Genomic DNA, 19925 nt, shown 5'->3' with positions numbered 1-19925 from the left:
AGCTGTCTCATTTGGAAATGATTGTTTGTGGAAATTTGACCAGTAGTTGGGTATCTACAGAATTTTTCGTAAGTACCTGCTAAGTATATGTGACTATTGCATATTAGTGAAAAGCTTTCATGTGAATTGTCTCCTGGAGCCTGGGGAAGAAAAATGGAATCAAAGAAAGGATCTTAGTAGGCCTAATTTAGTCTTTTCCCTCAGCTCTGCTTCTCTTCCTATTTTCTCTTTTACTTTTTAATCAGGGAGTGTCTTAATTACCTAGTGCTGTCATAACAAAATATACAAGTGGGTGGCTTTAAAGGACAGAAATTTTCACAGTTCAGGAGACTAGAAGCCTGAATTCAGGGCATGAGTCTTGAGGGTGACCCCTCTTTGTCTATATCAGCATCTTGTAACCTCTAATCCTTGGAGTTTGTAGATGAATCTACTGTGTGTGTCTGTTTTCATATGGCATCTTACCCTGTGTGTCTGTGTCTATTCTGTTCTTCTTATTACTCAGAAGTGATTAGATTTAAGATCGACCCTACACTGGTATGACCTCAGTAACATAACAATATTTCTGTATTTATTAAGAAAATCTCTATTTTCAACCAGGACCACATTTACAGGTTACAAGGGTTAGGATTTCAACACACATTTTTGGGGTACTCAATTCAATCTATGACAGGAAGGCATTCATATAATTTTGTTTTAGGAGCTTGGAATGACTACTGGCAAACAGTCCCACCAGTTTATTCTAGTGTTTTCTGAAATTGATATCTGAGACACCTGGCACATTGTTACTTTTACTCACTTCAGCCCACACCCCTAGTAGAGGGGCTGGGTCTCCACTGACACCACAAAATACCACACGGATCGCCTGCGTCACTTGAGTATGTTCACTGTATGACACTAGTCATCTAACCCAGAACCCATCCAGTGCCGTCGAGTCAATTCCGACTCATAGCGACCCTATAGGACAGAGTAGAACGCCCCGTAGAGTTTCCAAGGAGCACCTGGCGGATTCGAATTGCCAACCCATCTAGATTGACTGAATTTCTGATAGAAATAACCAATTTTGGTTTTAGAATCTCATTTTTCAGGTAAAATTTTTGTTGTTTGGTAAAAAGGGTCTATTTTATCCTAAGAAAAAGTTGTCAGAGGTTTGAAATGGCTCTAAGACCAGTAATTCAACTGCTAGCTGTATATAAATCATTCATTTTTGGTCTGTGTGTCCTTTTATTGGAAACCCTGGTGGCAAAGTGGTTTAGTGCTACGGCTGCTAACCAAAGGGTTGGCAGCTCGGATCCGCTAGGCGCTCCTTGGAAACTCTATGGGACAGTTCTACTCTGTCCTTAGGGTCGCTATGAGTCGGAATCAACTCAACGGCACTGGGTTTTGGTTTTGGTCCTTGTATTGAATCCACGTTAGTTTTAGCTTGAGTGTTTTTGTGATATTCTCTAGAGAGTTTTGCATCTGGAGTTTTTATAAATTAATGAGTAGATTACATCATGGGATGACCTATGTAGTGGTTTCTTTGATGCAGCATAGCCGATGGCAGTAACGTATGTGTGCGTATGACAGATAGGTGGGGAAAGGAAGGCAGGGAGAGGGAATGGGGGAAAGAGAGAGATTATGCATGTTTGGGATTTGGAGTTTGTTATGGGTTGGACTGTGACCCCCCAAAATGTGTGTCAACTTGACTAGGCCATGATTCCTAGTTGTGTATGGTAGTTCGCCATTTTGTTATCTGATGTGATTATGCTCTGTGTTGTAAACCCTACCTCTATAATGTTAATGAGGCAGGACTCAATCTATAGGATTATTAGGCTTATCTTGAGTCAGTCTCTTTTGAGATATAAAAAAGAGAAGGAGAGGGACCTCATACCACCAAGAAACAAGAGCCAGGAGTCCTTGTGATGAGAAGCTCCTAGACCAGGGGAAGACTGATAACAAGGACCTTCCTCCAGAGCTGATAGAGAGAGACAGCCTTCTCCTGGAGCTGGTGCCCTGAATTCAGACTTCTAGTCTCCTAGACTGTGAGAGAATAAATTTCTGTTTGTTAAAGCCATCCACTTGTGGTATTTCTGTTATAGCAGCACTAGTTAACTAAGACAGAGTTCAAAAGATGACTGGTTCTTCAGATTTCAAATTCACATATTTCTTTCTAATTAGAGAAATAATGTATGTTCATTGCAGAAAATTAAGAAAATATAGATGAGCCCCCAAAAGAAAAAACCAAACAATATGCCATCTCAGAGTTAGTCACTGTTAAGATTTTGGTTCCTATCATCCAAATCTGTGTGTGCCCACGCAAGTGTGTGTATGTTCATTTTTGCAAAACTGGGCTTATGCTATGAAATTGTTCTATAAATTTTCATTTTCATGCGTATCTTTTAATTAAATACTCTTCTACAGCAACATTATTAATAGCTTCGAATTTTTCATTGTATGGTTATATCATTTCTTTTGGAAATTAGTTAAAATAATTTTTTTTCTTCACTACCATTTGTTTTTTAATCTTGTACCAACTGACTAATAGAAGGAGGTGTTTTAAGTTCCAGGTCACTGAACTGGCTCCCTTCTCTCATGACAGTCAGCAGAGTGTGCTGTATAGCACTGCTGCCCTGCCCTGCAGCCCCCATCCCCACATGGAGCCAAAGAATCCCATGGAACTCATCACTGCTGACAGCTCGTCTACTCCTGTTGTTGCTTCTTACAGGAGACAGAGCACCTGGCGCCTGGCCAGTTGGAGTGTCAGGGGAGAGCAGGAACGCCAGCTCATGAGAATCCACAAAACAACACCTTCAGGTGCCAAGAAACAGTGCAACTTCAACCAAGGTGGGCCATTTTGTTGGAAGTAGCGCTGTGCCTGGGCTTCATTTCACAAAAATGCTAATGCATGTACCTGCCACCTCTACGCAAGGGTTCAGGCTTTCTTCTGACTTTCCTTGGTGTTACTGACAGTCGGAGAATCTACTTGAAGGGGCCTGGAAGGAGAATCATTGAGTCTGAGTTAAAGAGGAATATAAAATATCAACTTGGTCTGCAGTTTGCCGATATTCAGTGGTAAGGCTCAGAGGGGAGGGAGACAGGCAGACTTTATTCTTTCTGCCTTCTTTCACTCCACATGAGAGGTGACGAGGCTTTCCTCCATGATAATGATGATTAGAGATGACAGTGCAGGCATCTTCTTGTTAGAGAAGATTTGCCCTTTATCTAATTTAGCCTTTGGAACTTCCTCATAAAGCTGGCACTCACAGCCCCATGTTATGGGGGGGCGGCCTGAGTCTGGCCAAGAGACATTAAGGCACTTGCCTAATGTTTCACAGGTAGAAAAAGGCTGGGCCAGAATTTGAACCTACAAATGTCTGACTTATGGCATGGCAGATGCAGCTTCTGTTCTGACCCAAGTGGTGCCATTAAGCTCTGATATAGCCCCTGGGCAGGCTCTCTGGTCTACTAGACCTCCTGGAGTCAGCCCAGGAGCCGGGCCAAATGCGTGGATGGAAAGCTGCCTGAGGAAAGGTTGGCATTGCATTCTGATGGGAGACTGGCATTGCAGCTGTCTATGGAAAGTCTCTTCTGGAAATAAACAGAAGAAAGAATTCAACCCCTAGTTATGTCAGCTGTCTTTGTAGGATCTTGTGTACGGGAGTATTCACAGCCCTCTCAGTGGAAAGGGAATGGTATACTTCTTAGTATGACCTTTACAAATTTTTTCTAAGGCAGCACATTTTAAGTAAATCAACAACTACAGGGATGATTGGATGTGCTGGGCAATTGTACTTTAAAATGCCTAGAATACTAAATTTAGAATCAAGAGCTTCAAAGGGGTTGAGGGGACACTAAAGGCAAAGTGGCCCACTCTCTTGCTGGATTCATGGACATTTTTATAGGCTTCTTCACAAGTTGCCATCTCTGATCTGCTTATTCTTACTTGACCTCAGGTAACACCTGCTGGACTCAACCATGTCATTTCTCTGCTGATCAGGACATTCTTCCTCCTACTTGAGGCTTCCTTGTAATAAAGTTGTTTTAGGTTTGCTAGAATCAATTTGAAAGAACACTGGTGGGGTGCGATGGTTAAGTGTTGGCCGCTAACCAAAAGGTCAGCCATTAGAATCCACCAGCCACTCTCTGAAAGAAAGATGTGGCAGTCTGCTTATGTAAAGACTACAGCCTTGGAAACCTATGGGGTAGTTCCACTCTGTCCTGTGTTGCTACGAGTTGGAATAGGCTCTATGGCAATGGGTTTGGTTTGGTTTAGAATCAATTTAGGTGGTGACCCTGTGTTCTGCCACTAGCCTGGTGACTGCCTCTCCCAGCAAGAGTAAAAAAAATAGTAAACCAAACCCGTTGCCATCAAGTCGATTCTGACTCATAGTGACCCTATAGGACAGAGTAGAACTGCCCCATTGAGTTTCCAAGGAGTGGCTGGTGGATTCCAACTGCTGTCCTTTTGGTTAGCAGCTAAGCTCTTAACCACTGCACCACCAGGACTCTGCTACCCCAGCAAGAATAAGGCCAACTACGTTCACATGCAAGGAGCCCTGGTGGCACAGTGGTTATAGTGTTTGGCTGCTCACTGAAAGGTTGGTAGTTCAAGTCCACCAGCTGCTCCATGGGAGAAAGATGTGGCAGCCTGCCTCCATAAAGATTACAGCCTGGAAACCCTATGGGTCAGGCAGTTCTACTCTGCCCTATAGGGTCTCTGTGCTTCAGAACTGACTTCAAGGCAGCGAGTGTTAATTTTCTTGTTTTATATTCACATGTATATTTCAAAATAGCAAGAAACAAGACAAAAAACAAGACTAAGTCATTCATATATGTGGGTGGAACGTAGGTGGTCTTTTGGGGTGGGAATTGGACAGGGGCTGATGGAAAAACAGAGTATTAGTAATTTATTTTCTCAAAGATGCTGATGTTTGCTAAAGTTAAAACCACTTTATGTCCCATCTGTGGTGGCAAAGGTAACTTTTAACTTCACTATCGCCAGAGGGAAAGTCAGAGATGGAACAGGATTCTATGGTGGAAATCTTTCCCATAGGAATAATTAAGAGCTAACAGTATTTTTTTTTTTTTTAACAGTATTAAATAAGAATAGTTCAGATGAGGAAACACGGAGCAGCAGTTCTTCAGTTTTGGGGGGTTACAGGTTTTTTCGGAGCCCTGGTGGCACAGTGGTTAAGAGGTCAGCTGCTAACCAAATAGTCAGCAGTTGCAATCCACCAGCCGCTCCTTGGAACTCTATAGGGCAGTTCTACTCTGTCTTATAGGGTCGCTATGAATCAGAATTGATTTGACCACAATGGTTTTTTTTGACAGCTTTATTCAGGTTCTCGGAGACCTATGACAATCTTCATCAGAAAAAAAAAAAAAAATGCACATACCACAAAAGTTTGAATAATGTTTTAGGAGCCTCTTAGACCTCCTATGCACTCTGTGTTAAGAAAGAAACCAAATACAGGGTCACGGGGCAGCCTTTCCTCATTAAGCTGATATTTTCTTCCAGTCCTCAATAGATTAGCTGCTGCTTCTCACACAAGCGGATCTGGCCTCTCTTCCTCTACTCCTTAGCAAACTTCCATAGAATCCCAAATACCTTCTAGTCCTTTTCTCCCCTTTCTCTTTAACCTCCATGCCCTGCTTTCACAGTATCTAGCTTTCCAGCTGGCAGCATTCCAGAATGTTCTGTGCACCATGTCATCAATCAAAGAATCTGATGTTAAGTCACTCATCAGGGGTTATGTTAGGGCAGTTATATGTCATACTGTTAGGTTTAGCATTTATATTGGGATGGTAGCCTTTAAACTACAGTTATTTACCAGAACCATGGTGGCATCACCTAGAAACATTCTAATGGAACTTAAAAAAAAAAATCCACTCAAAACATAGAGAGATTGTGAAATTTTATGAGCTGGTGAAATGTGATCTGAAGCTAAAAACAACTTTGAATTAGGTAGCTCACATTCCTAATAACATTCCTCTTCCGATTTGAGCCAGCATGTAGCCAGGTTCAGGGATATCGTGCCCAGTACGATCTAGATAGAGACATGATACTGTAACAGGACACGCCAGACCTAGGTCTGACTCAAAGTCAGACCTCAGCAGGTGTAAAGTGCCCCCTTCCTGGGGAGAGGGTGAGAATGTTGCTAACATAATGAACACTGTGAGAAAGGGAAGAAAGATCTTTCTGCAGCAAGGAGTTGTCAAGGGGTCACTCTTTATTTGGGTGAGACTTGAAGGAATAGAAAGTCCTCAGAGACTGATTACATCCTTGTAGAAGTGAGATTTTGGAGCTGAGTGAGGTCATCCTGTGGGGTGGGTATTGATCTTCCCATACAAGCCAAGAAGAAATAGTTTGGTACCTATACCTCTCAGAGGATCTTGTGTCGGGCTCTTTCTAGGACAGGAAGCCCTTACTTGTGCCTAAGCTGCAGGGAAGTCTATGAATGTTCTTGAAAAAGTTTGTGTGTATATATGTTGCTTTGTTGTTAAGTGTCATTGAGTTGGTTCCAATTCACAATGACCTATGTACAACAGAATGAAATACTGCCCAGCCCTGTGCCATCCTCACATTCATTGCTATGTTTGAGCCCATTGTTGCAGCCACTATGTCAGTCTATCTCATTGAGGGTCTTTCTCTTTTTCGCTGGCCCTCTACTTTACCAAGCATGATGTCATTCTCTAGGGTCTGCTTCCTCCTGATAATCTGTCCAAAGTAATTTTGATGAAGTCTCATCATCCTCGCTTCTAAGGAACATTCTAGATGTACTTTTTCCAAGACAGATTTGTTCACTCTTCTAGTAGTCCATGAAATATTCATTATTCTTCACCAACATCGTAATTCAAAGGCATCAATTCTTCTTTTGTCTTCCTTATTCATTGTCGAGTTTTTGGATGCATATGTGGCGATTAAAAATACCATGGATTGGGTCAGGTGCACCTAAGCCTTCAAAGTGACATCTTGGCTTTTTTAACACTATAAAGAGGTCTTTTGCAGCAGATTTGCCCACTGCAATACTTTGTTTGATTTTTTGACTGCTGCTTCCACGGCCATTGATGGAGGATCCAAGCAAAATGAAACCCTTCACAACACCAGTATTTTTTCCATTTAGCTTATTGGTCCAGTTGTGAGGATTTTTGTTTTATGTTGAGGAATAATCCATACTGAAGGCTGTAGTCTTTGATCTTCATCAGTAAGTGCTTCAAGTCATCTTCACTTTCAGCAAGCAAAGTTGTGTCATCTGCATATCACAGGTTATAAATGAGTCTTCTTCCAATCCTGATGCTGTCTCTTCTTCATATAGTGCAGTCTCTCAGATTATTTGCTCAGCATACAGATTGAAAAAGTATGGTGAAAGGATATGACCCTGACACATACCTTTCTGATTTTAAACCTATGCAGCAGCTCTACTCTGTCCTATAGGGTCGCTATGAGTTGGAATCAACTCGATGGCCCCGGGTTTGGTTTTGGTATAATATATACATATATATACACATGTACCGTGTATATAGATAGATACATATATATAAATACTGTTCATGATATCCATGTTGGACTTCTATCTTATAGAACTAAGATAATAAATGTATTGTTTCAAGCCACAAATTCATGCTAATATGTTATAGTAGCAGTAGAAGTATACTACCACTGTGTTGGTTTTCTACTGCTAGTGTAACAAATTAATATATATTGTCCAAGGCACAATGATTGGTCCCTATTCACCTGGTGTAACAGAAGATGAAAGAGAGTTAGGAATAAAAAAATAGGAGAAGGATATAGAATGTGTGGCTAATCGCCTCTGAACAACTGCCTTCTTTGCCATGAGACCAGAAGAACTGGATGGTGCCCAGCTACCATTACTGAACAATTTGATCGAAGATCCCACAGAAGAATCTTGATGAATAGGGGGAAAATGCAGAGCAGAATTGCAAATTCTCATGAAGCCTAAACTTTCTGGAGCCATGGAAAGTGAATGAATCCCTGAAGCTATAGCTCTGAGATAATCTAGGAACCTTGACCCAAAAGTATCCCCTTAAGTCTTCTTAAAATTGAACAGTAGCTTAACTAGTAAAAAGGTCTTCCTTGAGCATTGTGCTCTTTTAAGAACTATCTATATGGGATCAAATTTGACAACAACAACTTAAAAGATGAGATAGAAACCTTACAGGGCAGTGAGTTTATGTTAACGGGGGAGGAACAACTCAGAAAAGGAGGGTAAGAATGGTTGCACATGGCAAAGAATGTAATCAATGTCACTAAATGGTCCGTTGAATTGGTGTATGTTTTGCTGTGTATATTCTCAACAACGACAACAAAATAAGTAAAATTTAAAGAAAAAATTGACATATACTGCATTGGTTTTCTATTGCTACCGTAACAAATTAGCACAAGCTTGTGGCTTGAAACAACACATTTATATTTTACAGTTCTATACGATACAAGTTCAACATGGGTATCACGGGGCTAAAAATACAGGTGTCAGCAGGACTGTATTTCTTTCTGAATGCTTTAGGGAAGTATCCACTTCTTGCTTTTTCTAACTTCCAGAGGCTGCCTTGGCTCATGTCCTCTTCCTCCATCTTCAAAGCCAGCAACGTTGCATCTGTCTGACCATTCTTCCATAGTCACATCTCCCTCTGACCACAGCCAGGAAAGATCTGATTTTAAAAAGTCACGGGATTAGATTAGGCCCACCAAAGTAATCCAGGATAATCTTCCCATGTTAAGGTCCTTAATTTAATCACACCTGTAAAGTCTCTTTTACCACGTAAGGTGACATATTTATAGGTTCCAGGGATTAAGACATGGGCATCTTGGAGGGGACCATTATTCTGCTTATGGCATATGTTTCTTTTTTCCAGGGAAAGCCTCTAAAGCACTTATTAGAATCTCATGTGGAGCTCATGACCCCAGAAAAGTTAGAAACTCTGTCCTAACCTCTTCATACCTCCAAGCTTGCTTGTTCTTCTGAATTCCCTCAACAGAACCAAAGTTAGGTATCATTTTGGCTGCTTCCATCCTATTTCATTGTGCCCCTCCTCCCTTTTGTCATGCCACCCCTACCCCCCGTTGTATTCTTTGGCAGTATGGTATCCCAGACCAGAGGCTTCAAATTTGGTGCCCTGCATGCTTACCTGTCACGGAGTCATATTCAATTTGCAGTGTTTTAAAATATTTTGAGCCAATATTTAGAAATCCAGGGTTTTTACAGAATTTTGACTGTCTCTTGAAAAACCTGAAGATACAGCAACAGAGCCTACAATGCCACAAAGCAATGATTATGTGGAGTTGAGAAACAACTGTCGTTTTAAGATGGTACATGAGCTCTCCAGTTTTTCACTCTTCCCACCCTGCCTTCTCCATGTACTTATGCTCTTTGTCTGGCTCCTGTAGGCACTTGATTTATAATGCCTGCTTAAATTCTTTTCTTCCCTGTACCTGCTCATCCTGGGAAATCTGCTAGGTTTCTGGAGCTAAGTCCTTATAAGGTGATGGCTGATTATGTCTTAATGCCACCTTTTCCAAGGTGACATGTTTATGTTTTAATAGGGACCTTCTTTTTTTTTTTTTTCAGTGCATCTGAGTGGAGGAGCATTGTACCACTCCAGCAGGCTCCTCGGTATCTGGTGCTTTGCAAACCGTGTAGAATTACAGAACCATGTTTAGTCGGAGCTAGAAGAAGCCTTAGTAATCACTTACTGCAAGCCCCTTATTTTCTAGTTTGACACCAGAGAATCTGATTTGCTTAAGTTCTCACTCTTTTTGGTAATAGGACCAAGACGAATGCCGTCCATCTATTTAGAGCAGTGACTTGATGAATATGCATTGGTTTGATCAATTTTTATAGCTAAGGCCCGTGCCAGTTTCGTAAACCCTCTGAATTCTAATGAAGTCGGGAATTTCTTATCCAGCTATGTAAATTTACTTTTGAGGGCCATTAACTCGCTTGTGTTTAAAATATTGTATTAAAATTTATGACAACATTAAACACTTAATGCCTTTAAAGATCTTGTCTGCATAAATGGGAGCTATTCTATAGCATTGTCTTAACACTAATAATGTTGGTGGTTACATTTTCGAATTCTTTAGCCTCTTCATCTGGAAGTCCCCAGTGGGAGGGGGTTGAAGATTGGAGTAGTCACAAGGATAATGGCCTTTGATGGCTTTGACTATTTTTGTGACATTCCAGATAAAAGAAAAAATTGGGAGGCATTGTTCCTATATGGAAAGAGGAAGATTTGTTGGCAGCAACTTTTCCATGGGGGGTAAATCCTTTCATCTTTTATTTTTGGGATAGCCAATGTGTGTGTGTGTTTTAATAGCAAATTGTTTCTTATTTAGATGTTTTTCTTGGAGGTAAGCAGGGCCTGAATGATTTTTACTAAAAAAAAAAAAAAGAATGTATAAAAGGCTGAGCACCCAGAGATTTTTGATAATAAGAAAGAAAAAGATCTTCCTTCTTGGACTGGACTGGATTAGAAATACTAGCATGTCCTCTCTTCCCATGAGTGTAATCTCAGAGTTTTGTCTTGTTTTTGTTTGTTGTACTGGGGGGAGGGCTATGAGGTAGAGACAAAAAAACAGCTTATCTTGACAAATCTGGAGAATCCCTGGTACGCTTTTGGGTAATGAATGGGTTCTAAGATAAACTTTATTCCATAGGAAGGGAGCCCTATAGTAACGCCTCTCCTTCACCTCACCCCACTACCCATATATGTGCAGAAACAATATTTTGAAATGGAAAAAAAAAATCCCAATTAAGGGGAGACGCAGGCTCTTATGTCTGTCAAGTGACCTTGGGCACATCACTCAAATCCTTGGATCTTCTCCTCTAACATGAGGTGTTTGTGCCAAGTAATATCTGCCTCTTCCAGCTTTAACTTTTAAAATACTCACCACTGGATGTCTGAAGAGTTAGCCATGGAAAGACTTGAGCTTAATAATACAAGGTGTTGCAGTCAAAGCTAAAAATAATTCCCCCTGATGTTGTTGGGGGGAACCCCATACCAAATCCTTAAACTGCTGATTGAAAAAGAACCCACACTTGATTATTTTGGGAATGAAACTCTTTTTTTTTTTTTTTTTTTAAGTAGTTTGCCCTTGGCCCCTTGAAATTGTTAGCATTTACCAGACAATGATTAGTCATGATGATAAAAGGGAAACTGAGATACATTCTCTCATTTAAAAAAAATAACCAGAATGAAGTAAGTGAAATATTGTTATATTGGAAAATACAGAAAATTCCAAGGAAATAAAAATGTCTTATAATCTTACCACTCAGATTGATATGTGTTCTGATTGTCTATGTGTTTGACTGATATGTGTTCGTATGTTGTTGCTATTGTTTTGATGTTGGCATAAAAAAGAATTGTGTATGAGAGGACCTTCCTTATGCCGTGGGATTTGACTCTTCTAGAAACACTATTTATTTCAAGCAGGCTCAAGAGCAGAAAGATAGACCAGAGCTCCTTCTGACTACACAATATCTTTAGTGTGGTTACTTAACATAAAACCATTAGCTGAGTAATGTAGTAGTAGGTTAATTATCACAAGGCCAGTGAGCTCATTTATGGGTAAAGTGACTACAGTTGATTTTTCATAACAAATATTCTATCATACAATTTTCTATGTGAAACATGTTTTACAAGCTTTGATTTCATCATAGCCCTGTGTTAGAAATCAGAATCCTGGGAGCTCAAACAGAAAACTTTGTACTTAAATCTGACTAACCTGGAATAGATTCAGGAGAGAAACTGCAATAATGTAATAAGAGACAAATGTTGTTAGGTGACTCATAGACGCCCAATGTGACAGAGTAGAATTGCCCCATAGGGTTTCCTAGGCTGTAATTTTTATAGGAGTAGGTTGTCAGGTCTTTTCTACTGTTAAGCAACTGAATGGATTTGAATCACCAACCCTCCGGTTAACAGTGTAGCGTCTAACCGTTGTACAACTGGAGTTCCTTATAAGAGAAAACCAACCAAACCTGTTGCCGTTGAGTTGATTCCAACTCATGGAGACCCTGTAAGAAACAGAATGTATAAATTTAAACCTGATTCCTGAGGTCTTGGAATGTAGCTATTCTTCAATTTACTCTCTTTATCTTCCCAATAAGGGAATGGCTACTCCAGTATATCTGTCACAGTATTCGTCGACAAAGTTATTCCTTTTTGAGACTTATATTAAATTCTACACACACACAAAGGGAGACACAAAACTCTCCCCCTCTCTTTTTCTTTCTCTTTCCATATATAAAAAAGTATACATATACATTTAAAAAAAAGGTTTTTTTTATGTATATGTATATGTATGTATTTTCATTTCAACCAAGGCTGGATTAAAACATACTTTGGATTGAAATTTTTTCATACATAAACAAAATGTAGAGGTTTTATTATATGTAACAAAATCTTAGAGGCACATTGCAGTGCAACTTTTTCCCCACATAATGTATTTTTCTATATCATTAAATATTTTACAATATATTTAACGACTGTGAAATATTTCATTCTGTGGTTATACCATATATAAAAAAAAACCAAAACCAAACCTGCTGGCATTGAGTCGATTCCAACTCATAGCGACCCTATAAGACAAAGTAGAACTGCCCCATAGGGTTCCCAAGGCTGTAAATCTTTTATGGTAGAAGCCTGCCATATCTTTCTCCTGTGGAGTGGCTGGTGAATTCGAACCCCTGACCTTTCGGTTAGTAGCTGAGCACTTAACCACTGTGCCACCAGAGCTCCTTATACCATATATCCAAAAAACAAAAACCCAAACTCATTGCTGTCAAGTCGATTCTGACTCATAGCAACCCTATAGAAAGAGTAGAACTGCCCCATAGGGTTTCCGAGGAGCAGCTGATGGATCTGAACTGCTGACCTTTTGGTTAGCAGCTGAGCTCTTAACCACTGCACCACCACTAATTCCAAATTATTGGACATTTTGATTACTTCTAGATACTCATCATTGTAGATATTGCTACAGTGAACATCTTTATAGAATAACCTTTATATACATCCATTATAGTTTCCTTTGTTTGTGCTTAAGGTTCCAAGGACGTCTAGGCACGAGATGTGAAATGGTTAGCTGAAATAAAATTTAGGATATACATTTTTCAGTTATCTGATCCTGGAAGAAGATAGGGACATAATAGGTAATTGACCATTATGAGAGAACCACATAGAAGATCATGTGGCTGGATTTCTGTTAGTGTTGGAATCGTAGGATGGTGGCTATGGTGGAACATTTGAGACAATTCAGTCCAATTCCCTCTGCCATATTTGTGTGTTCACTTGATACTTTTATTTAGTACACTAGCCCTGGTGGTTTTCTAGTTCAAATTTGCTGAGGGCAAAGTGCCTCCAGCTCTAACTCTCCCAGGGGAAGTTGGAAAGTCAAGTGGGGTGTGGACTAATTCTATGTTGCCTCACACGTCTCAGGCCTGTGGCGTCTTTGGCCCTAGCCCACTGAATGCTGGTTGCCATTCCCAGCCTCTGTACCAATCCCGAATAACCTTCCAATTTCCTAAATGTGCCCAGGGGATGGACCACCACCCACTTGAGAAATGCCGATCTGCTTGATGGTTACCTTATTTAAAACCATGTGTTATGGAACTTTTTATTAACATGGGCATATGTTCTTGATATATTTATAAGTGATAAAAAGCCGTTAATAACAATTGCAATGTAATCATGTTTTTGTTTAATATATAATATATAGAAACATATAGTGGAAAACATAAATCAACATTTTCTTGGTGGTTACTTTTGAGTGATTTAAAAATATTCTTTATGCTTTTGCTTTCCGAGTTTTTCCCATTGAGCCCCCGCTAAATTTTTTAATTGGAAAAAGTGGTAAGATTATAAATGCAGAGACAATGATAGCATGTACTGCCCAGGATACAGAACCATCACAAATGTGTTACAGTGTCTACAATCCTGTAAAGTTGCCTTACTTTCCTTGTTTTTTACCTGTCATATCTTAGTCTGGGGCAGATAAGAATATTAGGAGAGTATTTTTATTCACAAGGTTTTCACTGGCTAATTCTTTTCAGAAGTAGACTGCCAGGTCCTTCTTCCTAGTCTGTCTTAGTCTGGAAGCTCAGCTGAAACCTGTCCACCATGGGTGACCCTGCTGGTATCTGAATATTGGTGGCATAGCTTCCAGCATCATAGCAACACCCAAGCCCCCACAGTACGACAGACTGACATACATGGGGGGATGGATTGACACAGTGGCTGAAGTAATGGGCTCGGGCATAACAACAATTGTGAGGATGGCGCAGGATTGGGCAGTGTTTCGTTCTGTGGTACATAAGGTCGCTATGAGTTAGAATCACCTCGAAGGCACCTAACAACAACAACAACATTAGCAGGGTATTAGGAGCTTTTGTTTGTTTTCGGCTAGCTGGGGGAAATTTAAAAGGAATTTTGATCATTATTGTGAATTTTATGGTTTGGGTCGTTGGGACCAGAAAGCAGATATTGAAAGTGATTTTTACAGAGCCAGATGAAGTTTAAGACCAGAACTTATATTCTAGACACCTCTTTCCTTGAATGTTTCACTCTGTGAATAGAAAACATCCTCTCAATCCCTTAAACAGAGAAAGCCTCTCAGAGGTTCAAGAGAACAAGAGATTTTGCCTGCAGATGCCAGGGACAAAGGAAATACCAAGGCCCATTCAAATGCAGGTGGGGGTCCCTGAGGAGAAAGGCCAAAAAGGGCTGGAAGCAGGAGTAGCCAGACTTCAGAGGCATCTTAGACAATGCCTTGAATTTAACACCAACAAATGAAAACAATCTTGTCCACACCCAGCCTATTGCATAAATCCAAACACACTTAATAGAGCCCCAGAGAAGGGCTGAGAAAACATATCCAACAAACTTTTAGTGTAAAAATCGTAGGCAGACCTGGATGCTAATTCAAGCTTTGCTACTTCCTTGGACAAATTCCCTAAACTCCCTGGGCTTTGGTTTCTTCAGACGTGCAATGGAAATGAAAATACAGGCAGTCCCTGGGTCACGAATGGAACGAATTTGTAGGTAAGTCAAAACAGGCACATAGGGTCCTTATTTAGCCTTACTTTTTAGCAGCTTTGAGTTGGAACTGACTTGATGGCAATGGGTTTTTTTTTTTTTTTTTTTTTTAGCGAATAGCTGTGTCTGCTAATCAAAAGGTTGGCAGTTCGATTCTACCGGGCGCTCCTTGGAAACTCTATGGGCAGTTCTCCTCTGTCCTATCGGGTTGCTGTGAGTTGCAATCGGCTTGATAGCAACGGGTTTGGTTTTTTGGTTTTTAGTCCAAGAAAAGGCTTGAAGCCTTTTCAATGATTTAAAAGCTGCAGGTGCAGCAAGTGAAGGTGATAGTGGCGAAGATTTGTTGCAGTTAGGGGTTGTTGGTTCAGTGTTTTCAAAGTGAGGGCAAACCAACATAACATTAAAAGGCAAGTAGGAACTTTGCAACCCAGGGACTTATTGTATGATTCAGTGCCAGAAACCTTCCTTCCTGCTCAAGGTTTTACTTCCAGGGAAAGGGAAGCCAGCTGGCTTAGCTCAGGTCACACGTTCATCCCTCTACCTGGAATGATGGAGGGCCAGTTTCTCAGGTTGTTGTCAGAAGAAGTGAGATTGGAGATAAAAAGTGTTGGGCAGATAAAATCAGTCAGTTGTGTTGGGGTAGTTTGGGGATATGGGGAAAGCTTGAAACCGGTAGGAGAAGAGAATTTACTTAAGGTAACTGAAAACAAAAAGTGTTAGCTCTTCCTGGTTGAATTTGTGCGTGACAAAAATCTGGTAAGACCAGAATCAATGGAGGGCTCCCTTACTTGTGTCTCAGACCGGCATTGCCCTTCACTGCATCTATCACTGAACTGGGTCTTCATTTGTGTGATTATTTTTTTCTCTTTCCCCAACTGTAAGTTCTAGGAAGGCAGGGAGTTTTATGCCTACGTGGTTCACTACTTTCTTAAATTAGGTTTCTCCTGAAAGCAGCGCCTGATACGAGGACTTGGGTACTGGAAGGTGATCCCAGGAAGTGGAAGACAGGGAAGGAGGAACAGCCAGTGATGGGTGTGTTACTGAGTAGTTATCACTGTTGGTAACTGGAGAGCAGTCGCCGGGGGGCCTCTCTGAGAAACTGAATAGAAAATACCTCAGAATTATCCCTCTGGGAGGCAGGAGTATTTATCCACCAGTCCTCCTCTCCATTGGTTGAGGGTTGTCCCCGGGAGTTACCTCTCCTATACTTCTTGGCTGAGAGAATGGGTCTCTACCTCAGAAAAACCTTGAGGCAGAAAAGTGAAGAGATATAGCAGGGACCTGCGAGGGAGCAGAACTGTCCACGGAGCTGTAGCCACTCTGTCTCTTGGGCAGAGCACCGCCTAGCACAGGGAGCAGGTGTCTAATCATTATCTGCTGACTAAGTGAATGAAATAAATACGATGATGCAATCAAAGAGCTCTGTATCCTGCTTAGCCACAACAAGTACTCAGCAAATCAGGTGCTTCTTTCATAATTATTACCCAGTACCCAGTGCCGTCAAGTCGATTCCGACTCATAGCGACCCTATAGGACAGAGTAGAACTGCCCCATAGAGTTTCCAAGGAGCACCTGGTGGATTCGAACTGCCGACCCTTTGGTTAGCAGCCTAATAATTTATTATTAGGGCCTGTCTCTAGCCTGGTCCCCATGAACAAAATTGTTGGATCCCCTGTCACCAGCATCCCATCCCAAACTCTTCCTTTCTGGTTTGTGGGATGTTTTGAACCACGCCCATGGCTACGTCTACTTTTCTTCCCTCTGCCAGCCCTGATACTAACTTCTTGGGCCCTGACTTTCTGCCCACCCATTCTCTCGTGTGGTCTTGGCTGCTTTTGGGCTCTGATCCAGCTCACCAAAGTAAGAAGTATGGATTCCAGTGCAGTCAGGGCTACCTTGTTTACTGAGTTTCTCATAGTATCTTCGCTATGGGACACAGCCATTCCCTCTCCTAGAATGTGTTCCCTGGAAGGCCAGGCCAGAAAGTCATGCCTGTACTCATAAAAGCCCCTCACCAGTGTCTTTAGCCACTGGCCTCCTTCCAGACTTTGGTACTTGAACTTTTAGGATAATGTTTCCTATTTAAGAATCCTCTGAAGTGCTTGTTAAATACAAGCTACCAGTCCACCCTTCTGGAAATGTGCATTGAGTAGGTCTGGTGTTTAGTAAGTATACCAGTTGATTTTAGTAAGTTTACCAGTTGAGCCTTATTTTGAGAGAAGTATAAGGTGGGAGGTGTACTGATGGGACTTGGGTCCCAGCTACTGACTGGGCAGCATGTTAGTAGGGACCAGTGTCCTGCCTCCTGCCATGAAACCTTTGTTCCCTTTATGGGCTTTGATTGATCTGGACAAGTAGGTACATGAATTGGAAAGTCAGTTCATGAACGTCTATTGACTTCTAGCTCTGTTTCCTGCTTGTAGTCTCTTTGGGAATCATTTTAAACTCTGTGCCTTGGTTTCTTTACCTTTGAAGTTGGCTGCCCAACATTTGACCTCAGTTTTTAGCACAAAAGTTTGGTAAGAATCAATAAAAGAATATCTTTCCTGTACCATAACACTCCTTAGAGAAAGGAGCTTTATATTTACTGACGTTGAGAGCTGTTATTGTTGCTAATAATATTACTGGAATTTATTGGCACCTTCTCTGTGTCTGCATATAGAGCTATTGTTTGTACATGAAGAATGCTTTCCTCAGAGGGTTGTCCTCTTGGGATAGACTTTTTGTTTTCGAAAGAGTTTCAGGAAGCAACATTCATACAGCCAGCCAACATTCATCTGGGTATACATTAGTGTATCCCAAGTGTTGCTTTCTAATACAGAGGCTCAATTGAATGCAGTAGAATATCTTGAACTCTTAAGATGTGATGTGAGGCAGGCACTGTTCAGCTTTAAGGCTCTGATTTTATGCAAAGCACTCTGAAAAGTTTGTTGGATGCTTTCCTTTTTCTCTTTCTGCCCAAGTTTTCTAAATTGGGGCTTAGAAAGCCACTTGCTAGTGCTTAGCAGGCCTCCTCACTATGAGTGGAGAGTCATCTCATCTTGCAGGCCCTGACAGCATGACACAGGTTGGGGGTGGAGATGGAGCATGAGTCGTATCATAATCATTAATATATCAGAATTGACAGCTGCCCATAACACTAGCATTAACAACTTATTAAACAAACATTTAAATACCCACTATGTGCCAGGTACCGTGACAGATCATAGAGATAAAATTTTAACAAGACTCATATGGCCCCTGCCTCATAGAGCTTACTGTCATGAGAGACAATTATATCATTAAATGAATACGTGATTAGGAACTGAAAAGTGCTACATAGCAGAAGTAGCAAACCACAATACAGTAAAAACATGTAAATGGGACCTAATTAGAAGCTACCAAGAAAATGTGGTATCTAAAGGATGACTGCTTAAAGGATGACTGCAGCAGTCAAGAAATCAAAAGATGTATTGCATTGGGTAAATCTGCTGCAAAGGACCTCTTTAAAGTGTTGAAGAGCAAAGATGTCACCTTGAAGACTAAGCCATTGTATTTTCATCATATGCATGTGAAAGCTGGACAATGAATAAGGAAGACCAAAGAAGAATTGACGCCTTTGAATTGTGGTGTTGGCGAAGAATATTGAATATACCATGGACTGCCAAAAGAATGAATAAATCTGTCTTGGAAGAAGTACAGCCAGAATGCTCCTTAGAGGCAAGGATGGCAAGACTGCATCTTATATACTTTGCACATGTTGTCAGAAGGGATCAGTCCCTGGAGAAGGACATCATGCTTGGCAAAGTACAGTGTCAGCAAAAAAGAGGAAGCCCCTCGACGAGGTGGATTGACACAGTAGCTGCAACAATGAGCTCAAGCATAACAACGATTATGAGGATGGCTCAGGACTGGGCAGTGTTTCGTTCTGTTGTGCATGGGGTCGCTAGGAGTCGGAATCGACTCGATGGCACCTAACAACAACAAAGGATGACTGAGTTAGCTAAGAGAAAAAGTAGAGAGGGAAGAACATTCGGAGCAAAGGGACAGCAAATATGAAGGTCCTGAGGTGGAAAGGACCATGTTGTATGCAAGAAACTGAAAGGATGTCAGCATAGCTGAAGCACAGAGAGAAAGAAAGATGCAAGGTGAGGTTGAAGAGGTGGACAGACACCAGGTCCTTCAGGATATTGCAAGATATTTTAAGAAATTTGGTCTTTCCATTCAATGAGAAAAGAATAGTATTACCAGCAAATGGTGCTGGAACAACTGGATATCCACAGGCAAAAAATGAAGTTGGACTCCTACTTCATACCATATATAAAAATTAACTTAAAATGGATCAAAGACCTAAACGTAAGAACTAAAACCATACAATTCTTAGGAGGAATCATAGACATAAATTTCATGACCTTAGATCTGGCAGTTGATTCTTCTATATGACACCATAAGTATGAGCAAAAATAAAAAATAGATAAACTGGACTTCATAAAAATTAAAAACTTTTATGCATCAAAGGATACTATCAACAAAGTAAAAAGACAGCCTATAGGATGGGAGAAAATATTTGCAAACCATATGTCTGTTACAAGTCTAGTATCTGGAATATATAAACAACTCAATAACAAAAAGACAACCCAATTTAAAAATGGGCAAAGCTCTTGAATATACACAAATTGCCAACAAGCACATGAAAAGATGATCAACCTTATTAGTAATCATGGAAATGCAAAACAAAACCACAATGAGATACCACTTCATACCGCCTAGGTTGACTATAAAAACAAACAAACAAACCAACAAACAAAAAGAAACAAAAGGGAAGATAACAAATATTGGTGAGGATGTGAAAAAATTGTAATCCTCATATGTTGCTGGTGAGAATGTAAAATGGTTCAGCTGTTATAGAAAACAAT

The 19925-nt window shown here is 40.7% G+C and overlaps 1 protein-coding gene across 5 annotated transcripts in view; it reads left to right on the top strand.

Moving 5' to 3' along the window:
* FAM13C (family with sequence similarity 13 member C) overlaps nt 1–19925 on the top strand; it is a 160263-nt gene that overhangs the window by 64193 nt on the left and 76145 nt on the right. For all 5 annotated transcript variants that reach the window (XM_010589140.3, XM_010589138.3, XM_023546974.2 and 2 more), the window contains one exon: nt 2705–2823. In XM_010589140.3, the coding sequence (XP_010587442.1) occupies nt 2705–2823 (119 nt within the window). The remainder of the gene's footprint in view (nt 1–2704; nt 2824–19925) is intronic.

Source organism: Loxodonta africana, chromosome 16 (assembly GCF_030014295.1).
Source record: "Loxodonta africana isolate mLoxAfr1 chromosome 16, mLoxAfr1.hap2, whole genome shotgun sequence".
Classification (NCBI taxonomy): Eukaryota; Metazoa; Chordata; class Mammalia; order Proboscidea; family Elephantidae; genus Loxodonta; species Loxodonta africana.
Note: the sequence above shows the minus strand (reverse complement) of the source record. Positions and strands in the feature narration are given on the sequence as shown.